The sequence below is a fragment of the Chelonia mydas genome, chromosome 5, assembly GCF_015237465.2.
Source record: "Chelonia mydas isolate rCheMyd1 chromosome 5, rCheMyd1.pri.v2, whole genome shotgun sequence".
NCBI lineage: Eukaryota > Metazoa > Chordata > Testudines > Cheloniidae > Chelonia > Chelonia mydas.
In genome coordinates, this window is record NC_051245.2 from 24,603,475 (window position 1) to 24,624,750 (window position 21,276).

Sequence of the window (21,276 nt, forward strand, 5' to 3'; positions counted from 1 at the left end):
CAATCTGATGCTAAGTGTCTAAAAGTGGAGAGTCAGAGTTTGATGGCTATCTTCTGTCAGAGTGAAGAAAATTCCTTCTGTATAACTGTATAAAATTGTATTGTGTTTTATTTTAATTATGTAAGAAATGTATATTCTTACACACAACTGTAGTCCAAACTATTTATAATTTTATTTTTATAGTTACAAAATCTGGCAACTACATTAATGGTGAACTCAGAACTTATTGATTGGCGCAGATTCTTATTAACAGCGGCTCAACCCTGGTCAGTTCCCTCTGTGATACAGCTCCTTAATACCCTGCACAGCTTTAAGGCTGTTGATGAAGCTGGATCAGGCTTTGTTACACAGGAATACTATAATCAGGTTATAATTGTTTCTTCTTTTGAAAAATATTATTTTGTATTTTTTATTCAAAAGGTGTATTATTAGTTTTGTTCATTTAGTTTTCTAAACAGTCTGAATTTTAATAGTTTTAGTATTTTGGGGATCCCTTTTGGTGAAATTTGTCTTACGCAGAGAAAATAAAGAAACTTTGCTAGATTGAGTCCAATATTTGCAGATCCCATCCACAGTTTTTAATAACAAGAATCAGATTAGTTAGGTGGACTCTGTACATTCATTTATCTCTTTCCTCAGGAACTAGTTTCTAATGAAAATCCTCCTGTTCTAGAGAATCAGAAACTGACATACTGTTATTTGATCCTTGTTATTTGTTCTCTTAATTTATCCAGATTTTTTTTTCTTTTTGACAGCTCTACTTTGGCTGTAAAATATCTGTAATTTTATCTTTATTTAGTTAAATAAACAATTTTTGCAAATGAAGATTGATTTTTCATCCTGCAGCGAGTGGGAAAGTACAAGATTCTTTGGTTCAAATACATAAGAAAATTTTAATTTGGGTCTTCATTTTGCAAAGTTCAGCGAGGTTTTTGGGAAGGGAGGTTTCATGAAAGTAAAAGAATTTTGGGGAAGGCAGCAGCTGCCTTTCACAGGCATCTATACTGCTCCTCTTGCAGAATTAAATATTAGCAATATAATTCCAGAAGCCTGTGATTTTCAGAATTTCTTTCTTCAAAGTATCACTGATCCAACTATCTTCCAGCAGCAAATGTCCCAAGACATTTGAAAAGAAACTAACCCTGCCAGAGCTGGAAAAGCCACAGAAAGGTGTAGCTATAGATGTTGCACCCACCTACACATTATTGTGGTATTTTTCACTGAGGTACTAGAGATTAAAAATATACCAACAGCTCCAAAGTCAACAGAATGTTAATGCAGCATTTTTGACACAGGATGCTAGTTTGAACATCCTTTTAACTCAGCATCTGATATGAACGCTATGAAGTATGAACATTCTAGCAGTTGCCCTGCAGCCATGTCAATGTGTCTGAACTAGCAAAACAAAACCAAGTTTACTGCAATAAGAAGGTATTCTTTACAAAGGATAAGCCTGTAATAATTTAATGCTAAAAATGTAGCATTCTCATCTTTTCCTCTCCCTTCCACCAAATACTTGCTTGCATGGAATGATCTTTGGAGATTTTTTAAAAAATCCCTTAAGAAATGTAGCTCCATTAATTAATATGTCAGCGCTATAACATTTTCTGCTAAGAGGTGTTATTCCAGACCTAGATTCCGCCTGTCTCACTTTTCTATTGCAGAGAACATAGCATGGACCAATAGCTATTCATCAGTAAATGCTATGATTGTATATAGGCATGGAAGGATTAGAGCCCAGCTGCGGGTGTCTAACTGCAGTGTAGACATACCCTAATTCGGAGCCTCAGTCTCATCAAAAGTCAGTACCAGATGCCTGAGTACCTATGTCACTTTTGAAAATGGGACTTAGGCTTCATTACTTAGTTGCTTTGGAAAACTTTACCTAAAGTCTATTTAATTCTGCAGAACGCCTCCAAAAACCTTTAGGATCCCACAAATCATACCACAGAGATCCAATAATTTTAACTGACAGCGTTGTATACTGCAATTTTTGTAATTTTACAACATAAATACATATAGGGGGGAAATGTAACCAGGAGTTTTTCAGACTTATGAAGTTTGAAATTAACAGGCATTTCTGCTCTCAGTTACACCTTGAAACTACATTGAAATCAATGGGATTGTATGGGAAAATTAGGCTGACCAGACAGCAAGTGTGAAAAATCGGGTTGGGGGTGGGGGGTAATAGGAGCCTATATTAAAAAAAAGCCCCAAATATTGGGACTGTCCCCATTAAATCGGGACATCTGGTCACCCTAGGGGAAATGGAGGTCAGTATTTGCCTCACTGCATTTAAAGCTACTCTATTACAAACTTCATATCCTTCTCTTTGACATTTATAGATGTTTAGTCACTTTTACATGTTTAACTCTTTGATGTAGAATTACTGACTCATCATCTGTAGAACAGAATGCACTATAGGGTTAATGAGTCAGTAGTTACAATCCGGAAAAGAGCAATAGCACTGAGTTGGTAAGAGCTGTTCAGCCATGTAAGGATGTGTTATCTGTAAAGAAAAGCCACTGAACTCTTTGTTAAGGAGGACCTGCAAAGCTAACATGAGAATCCACTTAATCGTTGTTATCTTCTGAATTCTCCATACTAATCTGTCTATAGAAGGCATCCAGTACAGAAACATATTTTAACAATTTTTCCCCTCTGAAATTCTCTTGGCACGTCCTGTGTTTTTGAAAAAACAGCTTAATACTGTATATTAAATCTGCCTCTTGCAAAAATATTTGTATTAAAATGCAGAGTATTGTAAGTTGTGAATGGTGGAAAAGGTAATGATCCACCTAAAAAGGGAGAAAAGGACATGAAGAAGTTTTAACAGAAAAACAGTCCCAATAGGATTTGAACTCAGTGTATACATTGATAGGCTATAGTCTTTTGTCAACATTTCTGAAAATTTACAGGTATTATTTAGACGGTTTGGAAATGCCCATATTGTTCTATTAATCCAATGAGAAATATATTGAGAGTATTATTTTTAATTGAAAATAAGGTTTATAAAATTTTAAACACGGTTCATTCTCTATTTCATACTCACGTCATGACAGTCATATTTATTTACTCTATATGTTGCTATTCCAAGAAGCAAACTATGAAAAAATAAACCTCTGTGAGAATAAAAACAAGAATATTCCTACGTTATATCTATATGCACACACATTTTCCATAAACAGGCTACTGACCAAAATGAATTTTAAAATGATATTGATGGGAATTTTGCCTAAATAAAAGGTGCAAGTTTTGGTCCATAAGGATCAGGGACTAGATTGTGGCCTGTCCTGCATGTCCATGCAGGAGAGGAATGGCTTATAAGGTGTCCCCTTACTTCTTGCACCTGCTGACCTCCTTTGGCCATTATGGACTGGGAGCGATGCAGGAATGGGAAGCCTTGCCTCTGCCTCCCGAAATCCCAACCTGTACAGTTGTATGGGTACCTCAGGAGGATGTACAGTGTGTCAGTTATAGGGCTAGCAAAGGGTACACCTCATCTGGTGAAGGGGAAAACCAGGAGGCAGATTGCAATTCTGCATCACAAACAGCTTCCTAGTCTGTTCTTAGGGTAGTGCATCTATATGAAGAGGCATTTAGGAAATCCACAATTGACCCCTAGGTATAGGCAAAAAGAATAAAGTTTCAATACTTGGTATTTTCAGGGAACTCTCTAGATACAAATTCATTCTTATGTAGGTAGTAACAGTATAAGGTTCGAGTTGCTACCATAACATTCAGTATTTACTTGCTCATGAAAAGAGTTTGTTGCAAAGTGTCCAAGTATCTAATTAAATTATTCATATTAAGTAGATTGTTACTTACAACAATAAATTCTGAACTTGAATAAATGCAGAGACAGGTTTTATACTTTGTTAACGTATCTCTTTCTGTGATTTTAGAACAGAACAGTCCAGTCACTTTTTTTTTAAGGTGATGAAAATCAGTAACTTTTTTTTTTAGGTTGGTTTATGGTTTAAAGGCAGTGAAGATTTAAAAATGCCAGAAAATTCTACAGAGCCTTTGCCTTTTAATAGACAGGAGCATCTTATAACGGTAACTATTGAAAACTATAAAGAATTTAAGGTATCATTTGCCATTTTGAACGCAGTGGTCCTTTTTCTCAGTTTGCATGACCTCTTTTGCAATGTTAATCCTTACTTATTTTACCTAGCTATTATTTTTCACCAGAAAACTATAAAAAAAAAAATTTGGGGGGAGCAGTTGAGTCATAAATGACCACAGCTGTCACTGATAACATGAGTTAAAAACATTTGAGTCTAAAGATCTGCTAATGATTGCCTAAGAATTGTGCACATAGCTAATATGTACAATGACATCCTATAATTTTTGTTACTTCTCCCAAACACTTTGGCACACTTGTTTGTCTCTCCACTTTTGCTGGGTCTTGTCTTTTAGACTTTAAACTCTCTGGGGCAGGGACTGTCATTTACTATATGTTTGTACAGTGTCTATCACAACAGGGCCCTGACCTGTTTGAGGCCTCTGAGTAATTACACAATACAAGTGTTAAATAACAGTAATGAAAATATAATAAGGAATTCAATTGAGCTGAATAACAGTGGCTCATTTAATCAGTATTTTTTTGTGGTGGCTGCCATCTTATGCTCCAGAATCTAAGTTTCATTTATTAAAAATTAAGTCCAAGATTTAAAAAACTGGATGTCTAACGTTAGGCTTCTGAATCCATATTTAGGCACCTAAATCAAATGGAAATCAGTCAGAACCACTTGATGCTCAACACGTTTGAAAATCAGGCCATGTATTTAGGCAGCTATAGGTGTATTTAATAGCATAATTTTAGGCACCCATTTTTGACACCTTAGCCCAAGTTCTAGCCCTTAAATTTGCAAAAAAAACCAACCCCTTCAAAATGTAAATTGTGTGTAAAGTGGCACTGTGATGCCTGGTTCAGTCTGCAGACAGCCTGAAACAGTAGCCGTGAGAGGAAAAAAACAATCCCATGTACCTCAATGGTTTGTTCATTCCTAAACCTAATTATGACAATTTATTGCAAGGGCCTCAGACATTGCTGGCACCTCAGTATCCCCTGTTTTCTGCCTGTGGCACACAGCAGTTTAGTCCCTGAAGGTTGAAATGCTTTAGTCTAACCCAAGTTATTGGTCTTAATATAATGGTAACTGGTTAAAATGTAATGGCCTGTATACAGACTAGATTATCTAATGGTCCATTCTGGCCTTAAACTCTGTGAAACTATGACATATAATAATTAACTATTTCACTACTCATTACAGCACACACACAAAAAGAGACAATCCTTTCTGTAGAAGCTACTATGAATGCTGTCTCATGTTGGTGTCAGGACTGGGCAGCACTTAATTTTACATAAGACATTGGAAAACTACCACTGCTTTTTCCAATTTGACACGTGTTCGAGGATACTGTTTTCAATATAGTTAGTGGTGAATACATTTCATTATTGATGAAGGGGGCTTTGCAACAAATTATTGGTGTACAGTATAAAAATGATAATTAACACAACTGTTGTGAGCAAAAGTTTTGAGTAAATAACTTTTTTAAGAAAAGAAAAAAACCTACTTACTACAAAAAATAAGAAAAACCTGAGAATAGGAAGATGAATCTTGCACCCGTTACTTTTAAATGTAGTACCGGTGTATATATATATTCACAGAGAGAGACACAGTGCATGTGTACAGAAGAGGTAAAATGTCATAACCTTTTTGTGAGATTTTACAGATTCCTACTGGTTCTTTGAGAATCTTTACTGCCGAAAACAAAATATTATAATGTAGATTTTCTTGATTTTTGCATAGGATCTCAACACTCTTTCTGAAAGTATATTTCTCTTCAGCAGTCACTACCTTGCATATACATTTAATCCTGTTCTCTATAGACTTTTGATTTAAATTGGCCAAATATCTTTTGCAGGAATTAATTTAAATGTTTTTCCTGTTCTAGTTTTTCTTTATTTTATTTGCTGATGCCAGAAAAGATCCCTCTCAACTTGACTATACTAAGATGCTGCTTTATTTTGCTTCGCATCCTGATGCTGTTGAGGGAGTCTACCGAGCGCTTAGTATTGCTACTGGAACATACATCCATAGAAGAAAAGAGGTTTCTCCTCCACATGTGGTAAAATGTGATTATATGAATTAGTAAATAGAGCCATTATGGTGCTGGCAAGTTATAATTTCTTGTCTGATGTCTTAGGGTCAGATTCTGATACCTTTACTCATTTTGGGTAGCAACTTTCTTTAGAAATAGTACCATTGACTATGCACTAACAACATCAGTAGAAATACTCAAAATAAGATGCTTCTCAATACGAGTAAGGGTATGAGGATATATTCCTTGAGCAATAACACAATTGCAGAGCATTTCCTGGTAATTAATGTCCAGTACAGGCGAATTGAGGGCATCCTTTGGTCTAACCTCAGACCACTAAAGCCAGCTAGCTATTAATCCCCAGTAGATACACTGCACTGTGGTTGTTACTATTGCTATTATAAGCAAAAAATAATAAGCTTATTTAAATGTATCTGTGATGCATGGCTAGAAAGGGTTAAATGTCCTGCAGAATGAATAACCCTCAAAAGACATGTGGGGAGATAATGTTTGTGTTTTTGTCTGTTTACATGTGTATGAGTAGGGTCCGACCATGTAATCAACACTCCCTGTCTATGCTGTATTCTGATAATTCAGAAGTCAAAAGAAGATCCTAACATTTAAATGAATTGTAAACACGGGATATCTCAGTATTCATCTCTCTTTGAAATGTACTGTGTGTGACAGGTTGGGTCACAGAGACCCCCTTGTGACTGCCACCTGATGTGCTGAGACTGCCTCTGAGCCCGTTTTCCCTGCCAGCTTGGGACTTCAGTACCCTGTCTTGTTGAGCCAGACATGCTAGCTTGCTGCAGACACAGACCAAGGTCTGAACCACGTCCCCCAAAGGCTGCAGACTTAAGTGAAAACAGCTTAAGAAGTGCTCCTGTCTCTAGCACCCAGGCAGTCAGTTCCCAGTGCGATCCAAATCCCAAATAAATCCGTTTTACTCTGTATAAAGCTTATACGTGGTAAACTCATAAATTGTTCGCTCTCTATAACATTGAGAGAGAGAGATGCACAGCTGTTTGCTCAGATAATGCACAGGTATTAATACTTGCTCTGGGTTAATTAATAAGCAAAAAGAGATTTTATTAAATATAAAAAGTAGGATTTAAGTGGTTCCAAGTAATAACAGACAGAACAAAGTGAATTACTAAGCAAAATAAAACAAAAACACGCAAGTCTAGGCCTAATACAGGTGAACTAAATGCAGGTAAATCTCATCCTCAGAGATGTTCCAATAAGCTTCTTTCACAGACTAGATTCCTTCCTAGTCTGGGTCCAGCAATCACTCACACCCCCGTAGTTACTGTCCTTTGTTCCAGTTTCTTTCAGGCATCTCTTTGAGGTGGAGAGGCTATCTTCTGAGCCAGCTGAAGACAAAATGGAGGGGTTTCCAGGGCCTTTTATATTCTTTTTCTTGTGGGCAGAAACCCCTTTGTTCTCCTGTGTAAGATCATAGCAACAAGATGGAGTCTGTAGCCACCTGGGCAAGTCACATGTCTATGAATGATTCAGCCTTTTGCAGGCCGACGCCATTGTTTACAAGTTAGTTTGGATGTTCCCAGGAAAACTCAGATGTGGATTGGTGTCTCCCAAAGTCCTTGTCAGTTAAGTGTTTCTTGATTGGGCACTTACTGAGAATAGTCCTTTTTCAAGAAGCTGACCAAATTCTTCATTGAGGCTACTTAGAATCAAACAAATACATGGCCAATATTCATAACTTCATATTCAAAAATGATACACACATACAGACAGCATAATCATAACCAGCAAACTACAACCTTTCCATAGACACCCCACTTGGCCTCCTCTGTACAAGAACTGGTGCAACAATGATCTATACGGTCACAGTTTATGTCAATAGCGTCACACTGTGAATGGTGGAGGAACAAGCAAATGGCCTTATGTTAATTTGTATAGCTAAGTACCGGTGATGGACCTCCTTCCAAGTCATCCTAATTAGCTTTTGTTCCCTGAGGAACTCCAACTTGTCAAAAGACATGAAATTGTATAAAAGATCCTTGCATCCTGATTCTGTCATCTCAGATCTGCTCAGGGAAAGTTTGAGTCACAAGACTGAGGTCCCAGTTATGCTGATATGCCCTGAATATGATATTTGGACATTGGACTATAAATATGAACTATTTCTGAAAGAACTCTTTGCAACTATAAAGCTCACCATCTCTGCTATGAATCTGCGCCTAAATGAATTGAATTCATGTCTGTATGTACATTGATCTTTTAACCATACTCTCTTTTGTTTTTTACTAAATTTTAGTTTAGTTAATAAGAATAGTCCGTAGCGTGTATTTGGGTAAGATCTGAAACATTCATTAACCTGGGAGGTAATGTGTCTGATCCTTTGGGATTGGTAGAACCTTTTCTTTTATATGATGAAATAAGATTTACAGAAATTTTCATCATATTTGACGTGGGTACCTGGATGGAGGCCTGAGACTGGATCACTTTTAAGGGAACTGTGTTGTTTGGACTTCTGAGTAACCAGTAAGGTAATAAAGAAGCTGTTTTATGCTGTCTTGGTAAATCTAAGTATTGGAATATCCACCAGCTTTTGGGGGTTTGGCTGCCCCATTCTTTGCAGTTCACCCTGAGTGACCATAGCTGGCCCCCACTAGGACCCCAGTCATAGTATCATTACCATTCTTATTAACTTTCTTTTCTGGTATGTTTCTTTGGGATCTTAAAAAGTTTATTTTTGGTATGGTTTTCAAATATTTCAGTTCACCTGTTAGTCAGATGGATTAGTAACATATTGCTGTAAATTCAGTCATTTATTGCAAAGTTCAGTCTGAAAGTTCAAGACCATTATGAATATATTGACATACTGCAAAATGTTGACTTCATTTAATATGTTCATATTTCTTTAGTGTGCTGAGCTGTTTTCCCAGTCTTTAATGACCCAAAACTTTCAATACAATACTGATTACTTTGTATTTTTTTTACAAAAGTATAAAAATCATGACTGATCTTTTAAGTATGCATGCCACCATGTATTTCTTTTCGTACCTTTTAAAGAGCTCAATACTTGTACACATGATGAAATCTCTCACCACACTTGCACAACCACAGCGACTACTACTTCCTTAACCTACTTAAACTGCAGTTCTACTCTGAAAAGTTATTGTATAAAAATGGCATTGTTTTGTGGCTCAGATCTACCCCATGTGTATTCATAGTCACGTCTTCTCACTTTTGTGACAAAAATTAGTTTTTTTAGTACTCTTTACCCCTGTTAGTACTGTAGACCCAGCACAGCTTTGGGAAAGGGAGTGCAAGTATAACTGAGGCCAGAATTTGCCCAGCAGAATCTTACATTTGGTAAAGAACACAGCTTGACTTTTAAGATCCCAGGGAGAGTCTGAAAGACTGGCAGTTAAGAGGGAAAAAAACTTTTTACTTGTAAGGTGAGAATACTTAATATGAAAATCCTTGAGATAATATAAATATGGAACCACACTCTCCCATTTTTAGAGTTATTTCTCTGAGTAGTTTACATTTTAAATAAATGTAAAGCTAATACTAAAATAAACTAGACATTTCCAAATACATAGTTGCATGATAATACATTTTTAATTATAGTTTCTGTAATTTGAGGATAAACATCTTGTAAAACACATGGTATTTTTACTGAATTTATGGAGAATTTAGATTGTAAAAGAAGATTAACATTGTCCCTATTTGGCTGCTAGTTGAAGATAGAGGAAGGATTGCTTTGTGGTTAAAGCTATCAAAGTTCAAACTTGGTTTTGCCACAGGCTTCCTGTGTTACCTTGGACAGGTCACTTAATCTCTTTGTAACTCAATTTTTCACGTATAACTAAAAGACAATAATGTTTGTAGTTATAAATCAGAGGGGGAACTTTCTACTGCCTCAGTACCTTCTTCTTGGTATCAAGCAGAGGAAAGCCTGAAGTCTGGCTTGCCAAAATTCTAATTAGCATTTTCCTTCCCCCTTTTCCTTTGTTATTGTGTATGTTCATAGGTAGGGATGTTGCGGGATACATTCTGTTTGTGAGGCACTACATTATTGTTTGTGAGGTGCTTCATTAGTATAGCAGGGGAGCACAGAGGTATCTAGACAGATATTTTTCTTTTAGATAACATCAGGTTTTAAACAGTTTCACTTTATAACAGCTTTATTTTATGAGTTAGCGTTCAAAGAATTGCAGTGCTGGAAAAACATTCTTTCAGAATATCCCTTCATCTTACGTTCTTCTTTGCATACATCTACAGTTTATTAGCAGTGTTAAATATATAAAAGAGTGAATGGCTGAAATCCTATTCCACTGAAGTCAGGAAGAGTTTTGCCACTGACTTCTGTGGGTCCGAAATGTCACCCAATATGTTCAACAACCACCAAGGGGCATGGAATAAAAAATATATTGTGAGCTATAGTTGTGGTGTAGAAGGATACATTTAAGTTAGTCAAACTCTGTGAAGTAAAAAGGCTTAGAAGATAATTTTGAAGTCCTTTGTTTTTACATAACTTTTTAAAAAATAACAGCAATTATAAATAATGTTGCTTTAGCATCTGTGTCTAATTTGGAAATCATTTATAAAGAGAAGTTAGTCGAAGTTATGATTTAAACACATGAGCTGGAATATGTATGTACCCAATTAATACTTTTTTTAGTCTATCAAGTAAATTATCTTTGTATTGAAACATGGATACATGTGTTTATTTGATAAAGGATTATGTCAACCATTAGACTCTAATTAGCTAATTTTTCCACTTATTCGTTTCCCCGTTTCCACTAAAAAAAGTAAAATTAAAACTAAAAATTTAAATTGTGACACCAGTTAAAAGCCAAGAAAGTTCAGAGATTTGAAAAATAGTTTACTCGGATAAAGAAATCAGAACACACTCTGTTCTGCTAGACGTTTCAAACATGCCAATCTCCACAATATCTAGTTGCCATATATAATAAATTTAAGGGAAGCATCTTTTCTCCAAGTGTGTCTCATGTATTCAAACAGAACATACTCTCAGCTCATTTGTTTTATGCTGGCATTTTAAGGACTTAGAGTCAGCACTTGCATACTCCAAGGAGATACTGCTGTACTATAGTGCAAATGTTGCTACTGATGGAAGGCTTGAACAATCAGTTGCATCTTGCATCACATCCTAATGATTGCCATTTTGATTTTGTGTGGTAATGAATTCCACAGCAGAGGATCTTTCACTGAAAACACTCAGCAACTAAGTCCCAAGAGTTTTAGGGTTCTATTAGTAACAAAACCCTTGCTGATTGGAGGTAGAGAGAAAGATAGGTGGGCTCTAAGCTGTTCAGGGCAAAGATAAACAGACCCTGAGCCTCCTGTATTGGAGAGGGAGCCAGTATAGGGCCCAGACCACTAATGTGATATACTCTCAGGAATCTCTCTTAATCAGAAAATGGGCTGAATGTTGAATTAGTTGGAATTTCTTTGTAGCTTTAATGGTTAGCCCTAGGTAGAGTGTATTGGGCAGTCTAATCTAGAGGTAGCTAAAGCATCAATCACCTTTGTGATCACAAATCTCTACTTCTGGCCTTCCCTCTTTATCCGGGCTCTCCTCTTTTCCTGTATCAGATACTGCCTCATGGATGTCTCACCATTCCTTTATACTAAACCTGTCAAAAACCAAAAATTCTGATCTTTCCTCCTAAACTCTTTCTCCTTCCCCATTTCCTTGCAGAGGCCTGGCAAGGCTACTGCAACCATTTGTTTAATGTAACCTCCATGGAGTGGGTCCATGGCCTGGAGCAGAAGAGTCCCTTCTTATCTTCACCATGTGAACATCCCCAGTGCCTGGAGAGGACTTCCCCTATAGTCTAATTTACAGAATTCTGTCATTTGTATTGGTCTAGCAGTCCCTAATGTAAATTAGTGATTAATATGAAGAACACAATATTAAAAACACAATAAAGCAAATAGCAGTTTACATCTATATATATATACACTTGAGGAAGTTAAGACTATTTTGAAAGCAGCTACTTCCTCCAGTGTTCTGAATGGTATTACTATAACAGGACTTTGGACCTGATCCTGGCTGAGTATTCACAACATCCACTGATGTCAACAGGAGTGGTGGGTCCCATTACTCTCAAAAGCCCTATACTCCAGTTACTGATTTTGTTTGTATATGGTGATTTCCATCATAATAATGGATATTTGGAAGTACATCCTCAATGATTCTTAATAAATGTTAAACTGAAATGTATGACTAATGCTAGACCGCTTACCACTGAATCATAATATATAAATGCTTTCTTTCCCCAGTCTCTTTCCCACACTGATATGCTGATAAAGGAGGAACCTTTGGTGGAAAAAGAAAAAATCTTGTATTGTACAGATGAGGGAAGAATTTCTATGGCAACTCTACAAAGAGTGTTCCATCATGAAGGAAGTAAAAGTGGTGACAACCATAGATTCAGTGATCAGCAGAAGGCAGGCAGTAATAATAAGGTTGGTTGGTTAAGCTAAAGAAAGTTCTATCTGTTGCAATATAAGGACAACATTTAGATTAAACACATCATTGTAAATTACGTTAACAGCATGTTTTTAAAGTAATGTTTTAACCCCTCAGCAAGAATGTCTTATAGAAATACACAATGTAATATCTGTTTTATGAAGTGATTCTTTTTCAGTTTTCCTAATAAATGAAGCAAGATTTTTTTTCTTGAAGCATTTCAGAAAAATATACAAGGAACTGGGCTCTGAGGATCTGAAACCCATTCCAGTTACCATTCTTTTGAAGCATCCTTTCATTCAGGACTTGATTAACAACTACCAGGGGTACAAACTTCCTGTAAGTATTTCTTTTCCGGGAGGGTCTACTTAGTAATTGTACAGAAATCTCGAATGTGTACTATTCTAGAAATTTAAATTTAATGGTAAGAAATACTTCAAATTCACTAGTGTAAACTCTTTATGGGCATTGCAGATTGCTCAGTCCAGATTGCGTGTGGCCATTGCATGGGTGCATGGTGTGGGAGAAGGTGCAAGGAGCCTTACCTTTCCTCATGCACAAGGGACATACATGCACTCAGAGGAGAGATGATCACCCCCATGGGCACAAGTCACACAAAAGTGAGCAGGGAAGAGACTAGATCCTAGAGTTGGTCAGGTAGAGCTGGCAAGGCCAGGTAAGGGATGGTGCAACACGCACATTCCTCCTGTATGCTTGAGATCTAATGGAGGGACTATGCCTGCTAAGGTACAGTCTTTCTGAGGTCCTCCTTGGGTAGAGTGACTTCGTTCTGCCTCCTACATAGTTAGTGTCTTAATGTCATGTTCTGGCCATAAGTCATTAAGGATGAGATAATCTACCCACTTCTATTTCATATAGGACGCCATATGAATGAAACCTTAAAAATAACATAAAAAAAATAAGTATTTAAAAAATAAAAACATGTATGTAAATACAAAAAACATTGCTACTGTAGTGTTAAGGTTTAAATACTGGGCAAGATTGTCGCATTTAGCCACTGTCTTGAGTAAGGCAACACAAAACAAACAGCTGTGTCAGATATCTCATTGTTGTACATAAAGCTACCAGAATGCTTTACCTGAATCCACATTATCCAAATGAACAAGAAAAAAACTAGTTAAAATCAGCACATTAGGAAGGGGAACAAGGAACCTTTGATTCACATCTTAGGAGCTGATCAGTTGCCTTCTCTTTATCTTGTTCAGTAAAACTATTCTTCATGCTGAGGGAAAAGACCCAGCGGTGTGATAGTAAAACCCCACATCCCAACAAATAGCGTTGATGATGATGGTCAATGTGTTGGCAGTGATGCCACTCAGTAAGTTTCCAAGTGCTCTCCAGAACAGAAAAATGTAAAAGGGTTGGCAATCTTATTTCATTAGAAGTTTCCAATTAAAATAAACGTATTTTTGATATTCCTTAAATGCCCATGTCCTCCCATTTTAAAAAGAATTTGGCCTGTTATAACTATTTTGTAGTTCCCAAGGATCACAAACCTGAAATAAGCAATTCTGTAGGTCCAGTTAATTGATTAGAGGGAATTTGTTGGCTCCATGGTGCTTATATGAGTAAAACATTTTCTTATAATTATATTTTAGTTCAAAAAGACCTCCTGTCACTTTACTCCAACTTTGGGCAGTTTAGGCCAGATTCCTATTGACACTCCAGTCACTTTTCACTGCCAGACTGCTGTAAAGTGGCCTTAGAGTAAGTGAAAATATGGCCCTATAAGATTTCAGCCCGGGACGGATTTGCTACAGCCTTCGCTGTTGGTGCTAAATAAGTGCATTGGCTCTAGGCTCTGTGTCTGTTTCACTGGAAGACGCTATTCATCCTTTGGACTGTGGCTGATTTATGGGCAGCCAACAGGGGTTGGACCCTGCCCCAGGCTCACCACCACTCCCCCATCACATCTGGCCCCCACTGCTTTCTCCAGCCTTGGGCTTCAGCCATGCAGTGGCAGGCTCTGGCCCCAGGCCTTCAGGCTCAGGCCCTGGGATCTGGCCATGGGGCTTCAGGATCTGGCTGCCAGGCTCAGACCCTGGCCATGGGACTTCAGGCTTGGCCCCCTGGCTTGGGCCCAGCTCCTGCCCCTGCCCCCGCCCCAACCTCAGCTCTGGCTCCATGGTGGTGGCTCTGGCCCCAAGATCACCCCCCTGCCTTTGCCTCTGGCACCTGCTGCCTCCGCTGTCCTCCAGTCTATCCCCCCATTGCCACTGGCCCCTGATGCCTCCCTACCCACTTCCCCATCCAGGGCTTAATTTGGCCCTGGCCTTACCAGGGCTGAGTAAATCTGCTGTGAAGTTATATTTGTATGATTGTTAATATCACTTTTCACAACAGACTTAGTAGCTAGCTGGGAGGCTGTGAAAAGTGATATTAACATACAAGTATCACTTTTCAGAGCAGCAGACTTACTAGCTAGCAAGTTTAAAAATAAAAAGCAACCAAATAAACAACAAAAACAACAACAAAAAAGATAAGAACGTGTAAAGCACCTTATTTGTGTTTCTGTTCTGTTTAGATCCAGTAAAGAATAGAGACAACTTTACATTATTTTTATTATTGAGTCTGAAAAAACAAAACCCACATAAATAAATTACAATTTGGACATGTATATGTGGACATTTATTTGTTTTTCCTAAATCTAATTAAGTATTTTAGGAAAAATTGTCAAAGTGGCCACCAGCAGGAGTTGGCGGTCGCACTCTGAGGCAACCAAAAAATTTGTTGTGAGAACCACTGGGAGTCAGTTTTCCAAGGGAAGGTTTCTGAGATTTCTGTGAAGATTTCTGAGAAGCCAGCTCCAACTTCTTTCCCTCCTGAGAAAACTTTGAGTGTATTTACAGTCCGTAGTACATCGATAAGCATTCTGGTTCTTCAGATGTAAATGGAGATGATCAGGATCCCAAGAAGACCAATCAGAGTCTTTCTCCCTGAATGCAAATGTAGAAGCTTCTTTACTACACCATCTGATGATTTCTAGAACTTTAAAGACCTGTGTGGATATTATGTGGAAGCTCTGAATATGGAATTTTTGGTGGGTCAAGGTGAGATTAGCTGATCGTTCAATATGTTACAGTTCAACTAGAAAGGCATAGTAACATTTGCAATAAACAAAGGTCTCCTGGGGACCATCTTAAGACCTGAGGCTCACACCTGCATATATGCCAGCTGTATCAAAGAGGAGGAATAAATAGTATCAAGTATCCCAAAATAAATGTAAGTTTTTTCATTGTTTGCAATGTTTGTTGTTGTAGCCATGTTGGTCCCAGGATATTAGAGAGATAAGGTGGGTGAGGCAATATCTTTTATTGGACCAACTTCTGCTGGTGAAAGAGACAAGCTTTCGAGCTACACAGACCTCTTCTTCTGTTTATTGGCATTCTGCTTCTAGATCACTAGTAGTCTTAACTGCCAACAAAAGAACCAAACCAGGGAGAACTTTCAGATCAATGCCAAAGGAGAAGTAGGCAAAGTCTATTGATGTGCAAAGCAGCAAATCATCAGCAAGTCTACGATTCATAGATTCCACGGCGAGAAGTGACCATTGTGACCATCTAGTCTCATCTCCTATATAACAGAGCCCATAGAACTCCCCCAAAATAATTCCTTTTGAACTAGAGCATATCTTATAAAAACAATCCAATCTTGATTTAAAAATTGCTAGTGATGGATAATTGTGCATTGCAAATGATCAGACATTGCTGATGAAATATTATTTCTGTTTGTGGGACAAACTTCTCCCACTGTTGGACCATCTGTGCAAGGAGGAGCATAGGAAGCTAGGACTATAGTTACCAAGGGCACAATAAATAACTAACCAACACTGTTTCTTCCATCTTAACTAAACTGCTAACCTCCCAGTAGTCTAACCTAAACCTCAATCACTTCCAGGAGAAGCTGTTACATAGCTTAGCACTCAGATTTTTAAATATGTTACCATTTCTTAGCAGCTATCTTGATAGTACTAAACATATATAAATCGCCTACATTGTTTGCAGCTTACAGGTTAAGTTCAGAAGTGGCACAATCTCCAAAGTTTGCCTGAGAAGATCAAACTGTGTATGCAAACTTGCACAGTACCTGAGGGTCTTAGAACATAGTCTCTAGACCAAAATTACTTCTGCAGCATGTCTCAGGAATACTTTTATTACTGAAGATACATAAGGCAGTCTGGAGCTCAAGTACTACATTTATCTCTTGATCTGGCAGTTAGATCTGATACATACATATCTTGACTTGGCAGCTTGACTTGACTTGATCATGCAGACCTGAAATCTTTATTTAACTATTACCCTCAGTCTTTTCTCTTTCAAGGGTTTTTATTGCTAATTAATCTCAACAGACATGGTGATCTGTACTCAGTACTGAAGAAGAAAGCGAAGTTACATCCAGTAACAGTACTTACAGGCGTGGTTCCACAATCTCCAATTCTTTGGAATCTTTCTTTAAAATTCTAATCAAGTGGGAAAAAACTAAGGCCATAGCTCTTTATACAACTTTGCTTTAATTGTGCATATTCATGAAGGAGCATACTCATGATCCTTGTGGCCACTATATCCTTTCCATAGAATTCTGACCACAGTGTCCAAAACACATGCACTCTCAGAAATGTAGTTCCATTCAGACAACCTCTTCAAAGAACTACATTTCATAGGTAGGTAAACTTCCCTTTTCCAAGGAAGCAAAATTAAGAATACAGTCGTTTTAACATAAAAGATTTTTCCATATATCCTCAAGTGAATATAAAAATCTTTATAAAAAATGAAGTTCAACCGCAGTGCTGCTATTTTGAGATCTTTTGCAAGATAAGTATAGCAAAGCTAGGGTGTGGTTTCTAAGGTTAAAATGTTGCTACTTCTGCTGTCATAAACACTAGTTGCAGAAAAATATTTAGGTAGATATAGATGAAATATTTGCTTTTAATTATAAAATTCAGGATTTTAAAATATATGTGGTGCAGCACTGGCTGGCTTAGGAAACTGGTTATGAATTAGAAAGCCCTTCACTTCTGGGTCACCAGTTCAAATCAAACCAATAGCATCTTGATAAAAAATAATTATCCTCTGATAGGATGTTTGCTGACCTATTTGAAGTGAGTTTGTTGGCTTAGTCCAATTCCTTGTGGACTAGTAACCATATCATAAATCACCACCTCCGTTTGGTACCCTCTTTGTTAGCCTCAGCACAAAGACCAAGGACTGATTAGATACAAAGATTTTATTACCCTTGTACCTCTGGCCTTTTCTGTCCAGATTAGAACTGTGGAGCAAGCTCTCTGTGACGACCTATCCATTTTTTGGTTTATCAGACAACTTTATTCTTTAGGGTTGTCAGTCTGCACCTGTCACCAGAACACAGAGAGAGAGAGAGAGTGTGTGTGTGTGTGTGTGTGTCAAATTCTATTGAATACATTTTTAATAATGCTCTTTTCATTGTAATAAAATTACAAAAATAGTCTGCAATAGATATTTAACATCTACTAATACCTCCTTAGTGTTTAAAATAATCACTTATTTCCAGTGGAATACTTTGATCTTAGTTAATGAGAGCAATGGGCACAGTTTGATGATTGGTATCTTTTTTCCCCAGTTTGCTATTATCTTTTTTTTTTTTGTCTCTCATCCAAAATAAAATGTACAGTTTTTTTAATGTATGCTGTGTTGTTGTAGCCGTGTCAGTCCCAGGATATTAGAGAGACAAGGTGGGTGAGGTAGAATCTTTTACTGGAGCTCTTCTTCTGTGCAAGCTTCTCTCTCTCACCAACAGAACGTGGTTCAATAAAAGATATTACCTCACCCACCTCGCCTCTCAGTTTTTCTAAAGCATTTGACGCCATTATGTTATTTATGCATAAAGATTATTTAAGTTCCTTTTTGTTCCAAATCTCTTAGTTTAGCATATCAAAGAATAGATTTCAAATACATGTATATAGTATTTTTATATATGTGTGTGTGTTATATATATATAGATAAAATTTTATATAAATTTATATTATAAATAAATGTAACTATTTAGGCCCCTCCTTCCAGGCTGCTCCTCCTAAAGTAATTGTAACTTAATATTATTATTAACCATCTACATATTAGTAGCACCTAGAGGCCTTGTTCAATTCAGAGTACCATTGTGGTAGGCATTGTACTAACGTACAGGGAATGATAGTCCCTACAGAGAATGATAGTCCCTGCCCCAAAGAGTTTACATAGACTATTTCATGTAACATTTGTAAAATTTACATTAGCAGCAGTTTTTTAAACATACATTTGTCTCAATATGGATTCAACACTTGATACAACATTTGACAATGAAGAAATACCCTGCCTCGACTTATAAGGACAATTCCTATAGTCCCTACTTAGTAAGGACTACAAGTAGCGGCCTCCCGTGCACAGTAAATAAGGTATTTAATACTCAGGGCAGGAGGAGTATTGATGAATCACTGTCTGCTCTTAGCCCGTGCTCATGATACTTCTAAAACTTCAGAAACATTTTCTATGTGGTGTGATGTGTGGGTGCACAAAGGGCGGAAAATTTAACTCAACTCCTAAAAGGGACTTTAAGTACATTTTCAAATGTACTCCATCATCTGTTCCGTCAAGGAGGACATAAGAAATGTATACATACGTCAAAAAATAATATTTTTCTTCAGTTGCTAATAATAATGATAATTATTGGTTCAGATAACAAGAGACATTATTCTTGCATGAAACTGAAGGAAAGCACATTTCTGTCTATTGGAGCTATTGATCAAGAGCAGAAACAGTTACCTCTGCAGTATATTTGAGGTCATTGAGAGCTTTGGTTTCTTTTGTAATTGTTGGTTACATACACTGAAGCTGGTTTCCTTTGTACATGTGCTGCTTTCTTAAATGCTATGCTGTCATTTTCCTCACTGCATCAGATCATGGATCATATGAATCCTTGCTCATTTTTAGAGTAATGTTTAAAATATATTTGTATGTAGAATTTCTGCTTCCTGCCCACACAGCATGTCAGAGGTGCCCTTTTTCCATGATAATAAATAGTAACTTCTTGCAGTTTTACTGATTTTTCACAACTATATTTTTAGTAATAAAACACACATGCTAGTGTGTCAGAAGCATTACAATTAACTGGTATCAGCATTTACCTCATGTGGTAGTGATAAGTACTGATAATGAACTTGCTGAAGCTTCCATTTGCTAACATTTTATTCCTGTATAACCGGAACTGAAACGTCTGTTTCTGACTCATTGTACTGAAAAAGGGCTGTTTTAAACTGAACCACTCTTCCAGCTAATCCTAAAGTGTTATCACAAACTTGTAAAACAAAAGGCCAGTGAAATGCTTTATTGCTTTTTCTCTAGTGGAATATCAACAATTATGGGTAATTTTATGGTTGAAAAAAAGAGAAAAAGCTGGACTTTAAAAATTTGGACAGAATATATTAGCTGAGAAAAAAGTATTTGAACTTAATCTGGTTTATTTTATAAAACCTGGGGATTTAGCCTACAACCTGGAAAAAATAGTATGTTTTCTGCTTAAGATAAAATTGTAATCGCCAACGTTTTAATATCAAACACTATAAGGCTAATAGATTGCTGTTCATGTTTTTACTGAAAACACAGTACACTGTGTCTTTAATTTAATTGTTCGTCTTCTTTACACAATTGGTAGTATTATCAAAATGGTGGAGGGAGCGAGGAGTAGTTTGTGTGAGATCACTTGACACAAAAAGCTGGAAACCAATAAGTTAATGTATTATCAATACCAAAAACTGCACAAAAATGTAAATGCATGCTGTCTTGATGTAAACACATATTACTCCAAATGTTGTTGCAGTTTCTCATTTTCCTTATCTTCACCTCCATTTCTTTGAAGCTCTGCTTCACTCTGTAAATTGAATTACTAAAAAAGGCGACTTCTTACTCAACAGGTTTGCTCTGTGTGCTCTGAGTCACACTTGCTGAGTTTAATGTCAAAATAAGTTTTTAACGCTCTTTGCTCTTTACTCCGTTAAAGTTAAATACATGCTTAAGTGCTTTGTTCAATTTAAATTCCAATTAGCTATACCTGTGTAAATCCATTGAAGGCAATAAGGTTGCATAGGTGTCACTGAAAATGTAATCTTGAAGATATAGGCGTTAAACAGTAAGAGAGGCAGAATTTGTCCCGAAGAACTTTCATTCTTGTTCAAGCTGGCCTCTGCATATTTATACCTATAGGATGCACTGCCGGCACTGCTGAGCTTTGGGAACAAATCACTCATAGTCAAAGAAGTTTGACTGTGGAGTGAACTTCTAGAGGAGGTCAGGCTAAACTGAAAATTACCATTTTTAGGGTGCAAGGAAAACCCTACTCTCTGACATATTATTTATTACTGTGTTATTTGTAAATTGTAGCACTAAGATGTTCCAATCAGGAGCAAGATTCAGAAGAGCTAGGGCCTCTGCAAACACAGTAAGAGAAAGAGAGTTCCTCTCCTGAAGAGTTTATAGTCTAGTTAATGGGGGAGGGACAGGAAGAGAGAGAGAGAGAGGAGTGGAAAAACAAAAACAGCAACAAAAAACGCATATATTCATATGCCAAGTAGAGCCTCCTCTCTTGGAAAAGATTCATGAAGCCACCATGCAGACCTAACTTATCAGGGAAGCACCTAGATACTGCCATGGAGAGTACTCTAG

The 21,276-nt window shown here is 37.1% G+C and overlaps 1 protein-coding gene across 1 annotated transcript in view; it reads left to right on the forward strand.

Moving 5' to 3' along the window:
* Positions 1 to 21,276, forward strand: part of LOC102931846 (sperm flagellar protein 2) — a 35,812-nt gene that overhangs the window by 12,124 nt on the left and 2,412 nt on the right. Inside the window, exons 3-7 of the mRNA XM_037902650.2 lie at positions 184 to 366; positions 3,967 to 4,059; positions 5,965 to 6,138; positions 12,400 to 12,585; positions 12,806 to 12,928. Of these exons, the coding sequence (XP_037758578.1) occupies positions 184 to 366; positions 3,967 to 4,059; positions 5,965 to 6,138; positions 12,400 to 12,585; positions 12,806 to 12,928 (759 nt within the window). The remainder of the gene's footprint in view (positions 1 to 183; positions 367 to 3,966; positions 4,060 to 5,964; positions 6,139 to 12,399; positions 12,586 to 12,805; positions 12,929 to 21,276) is intronic.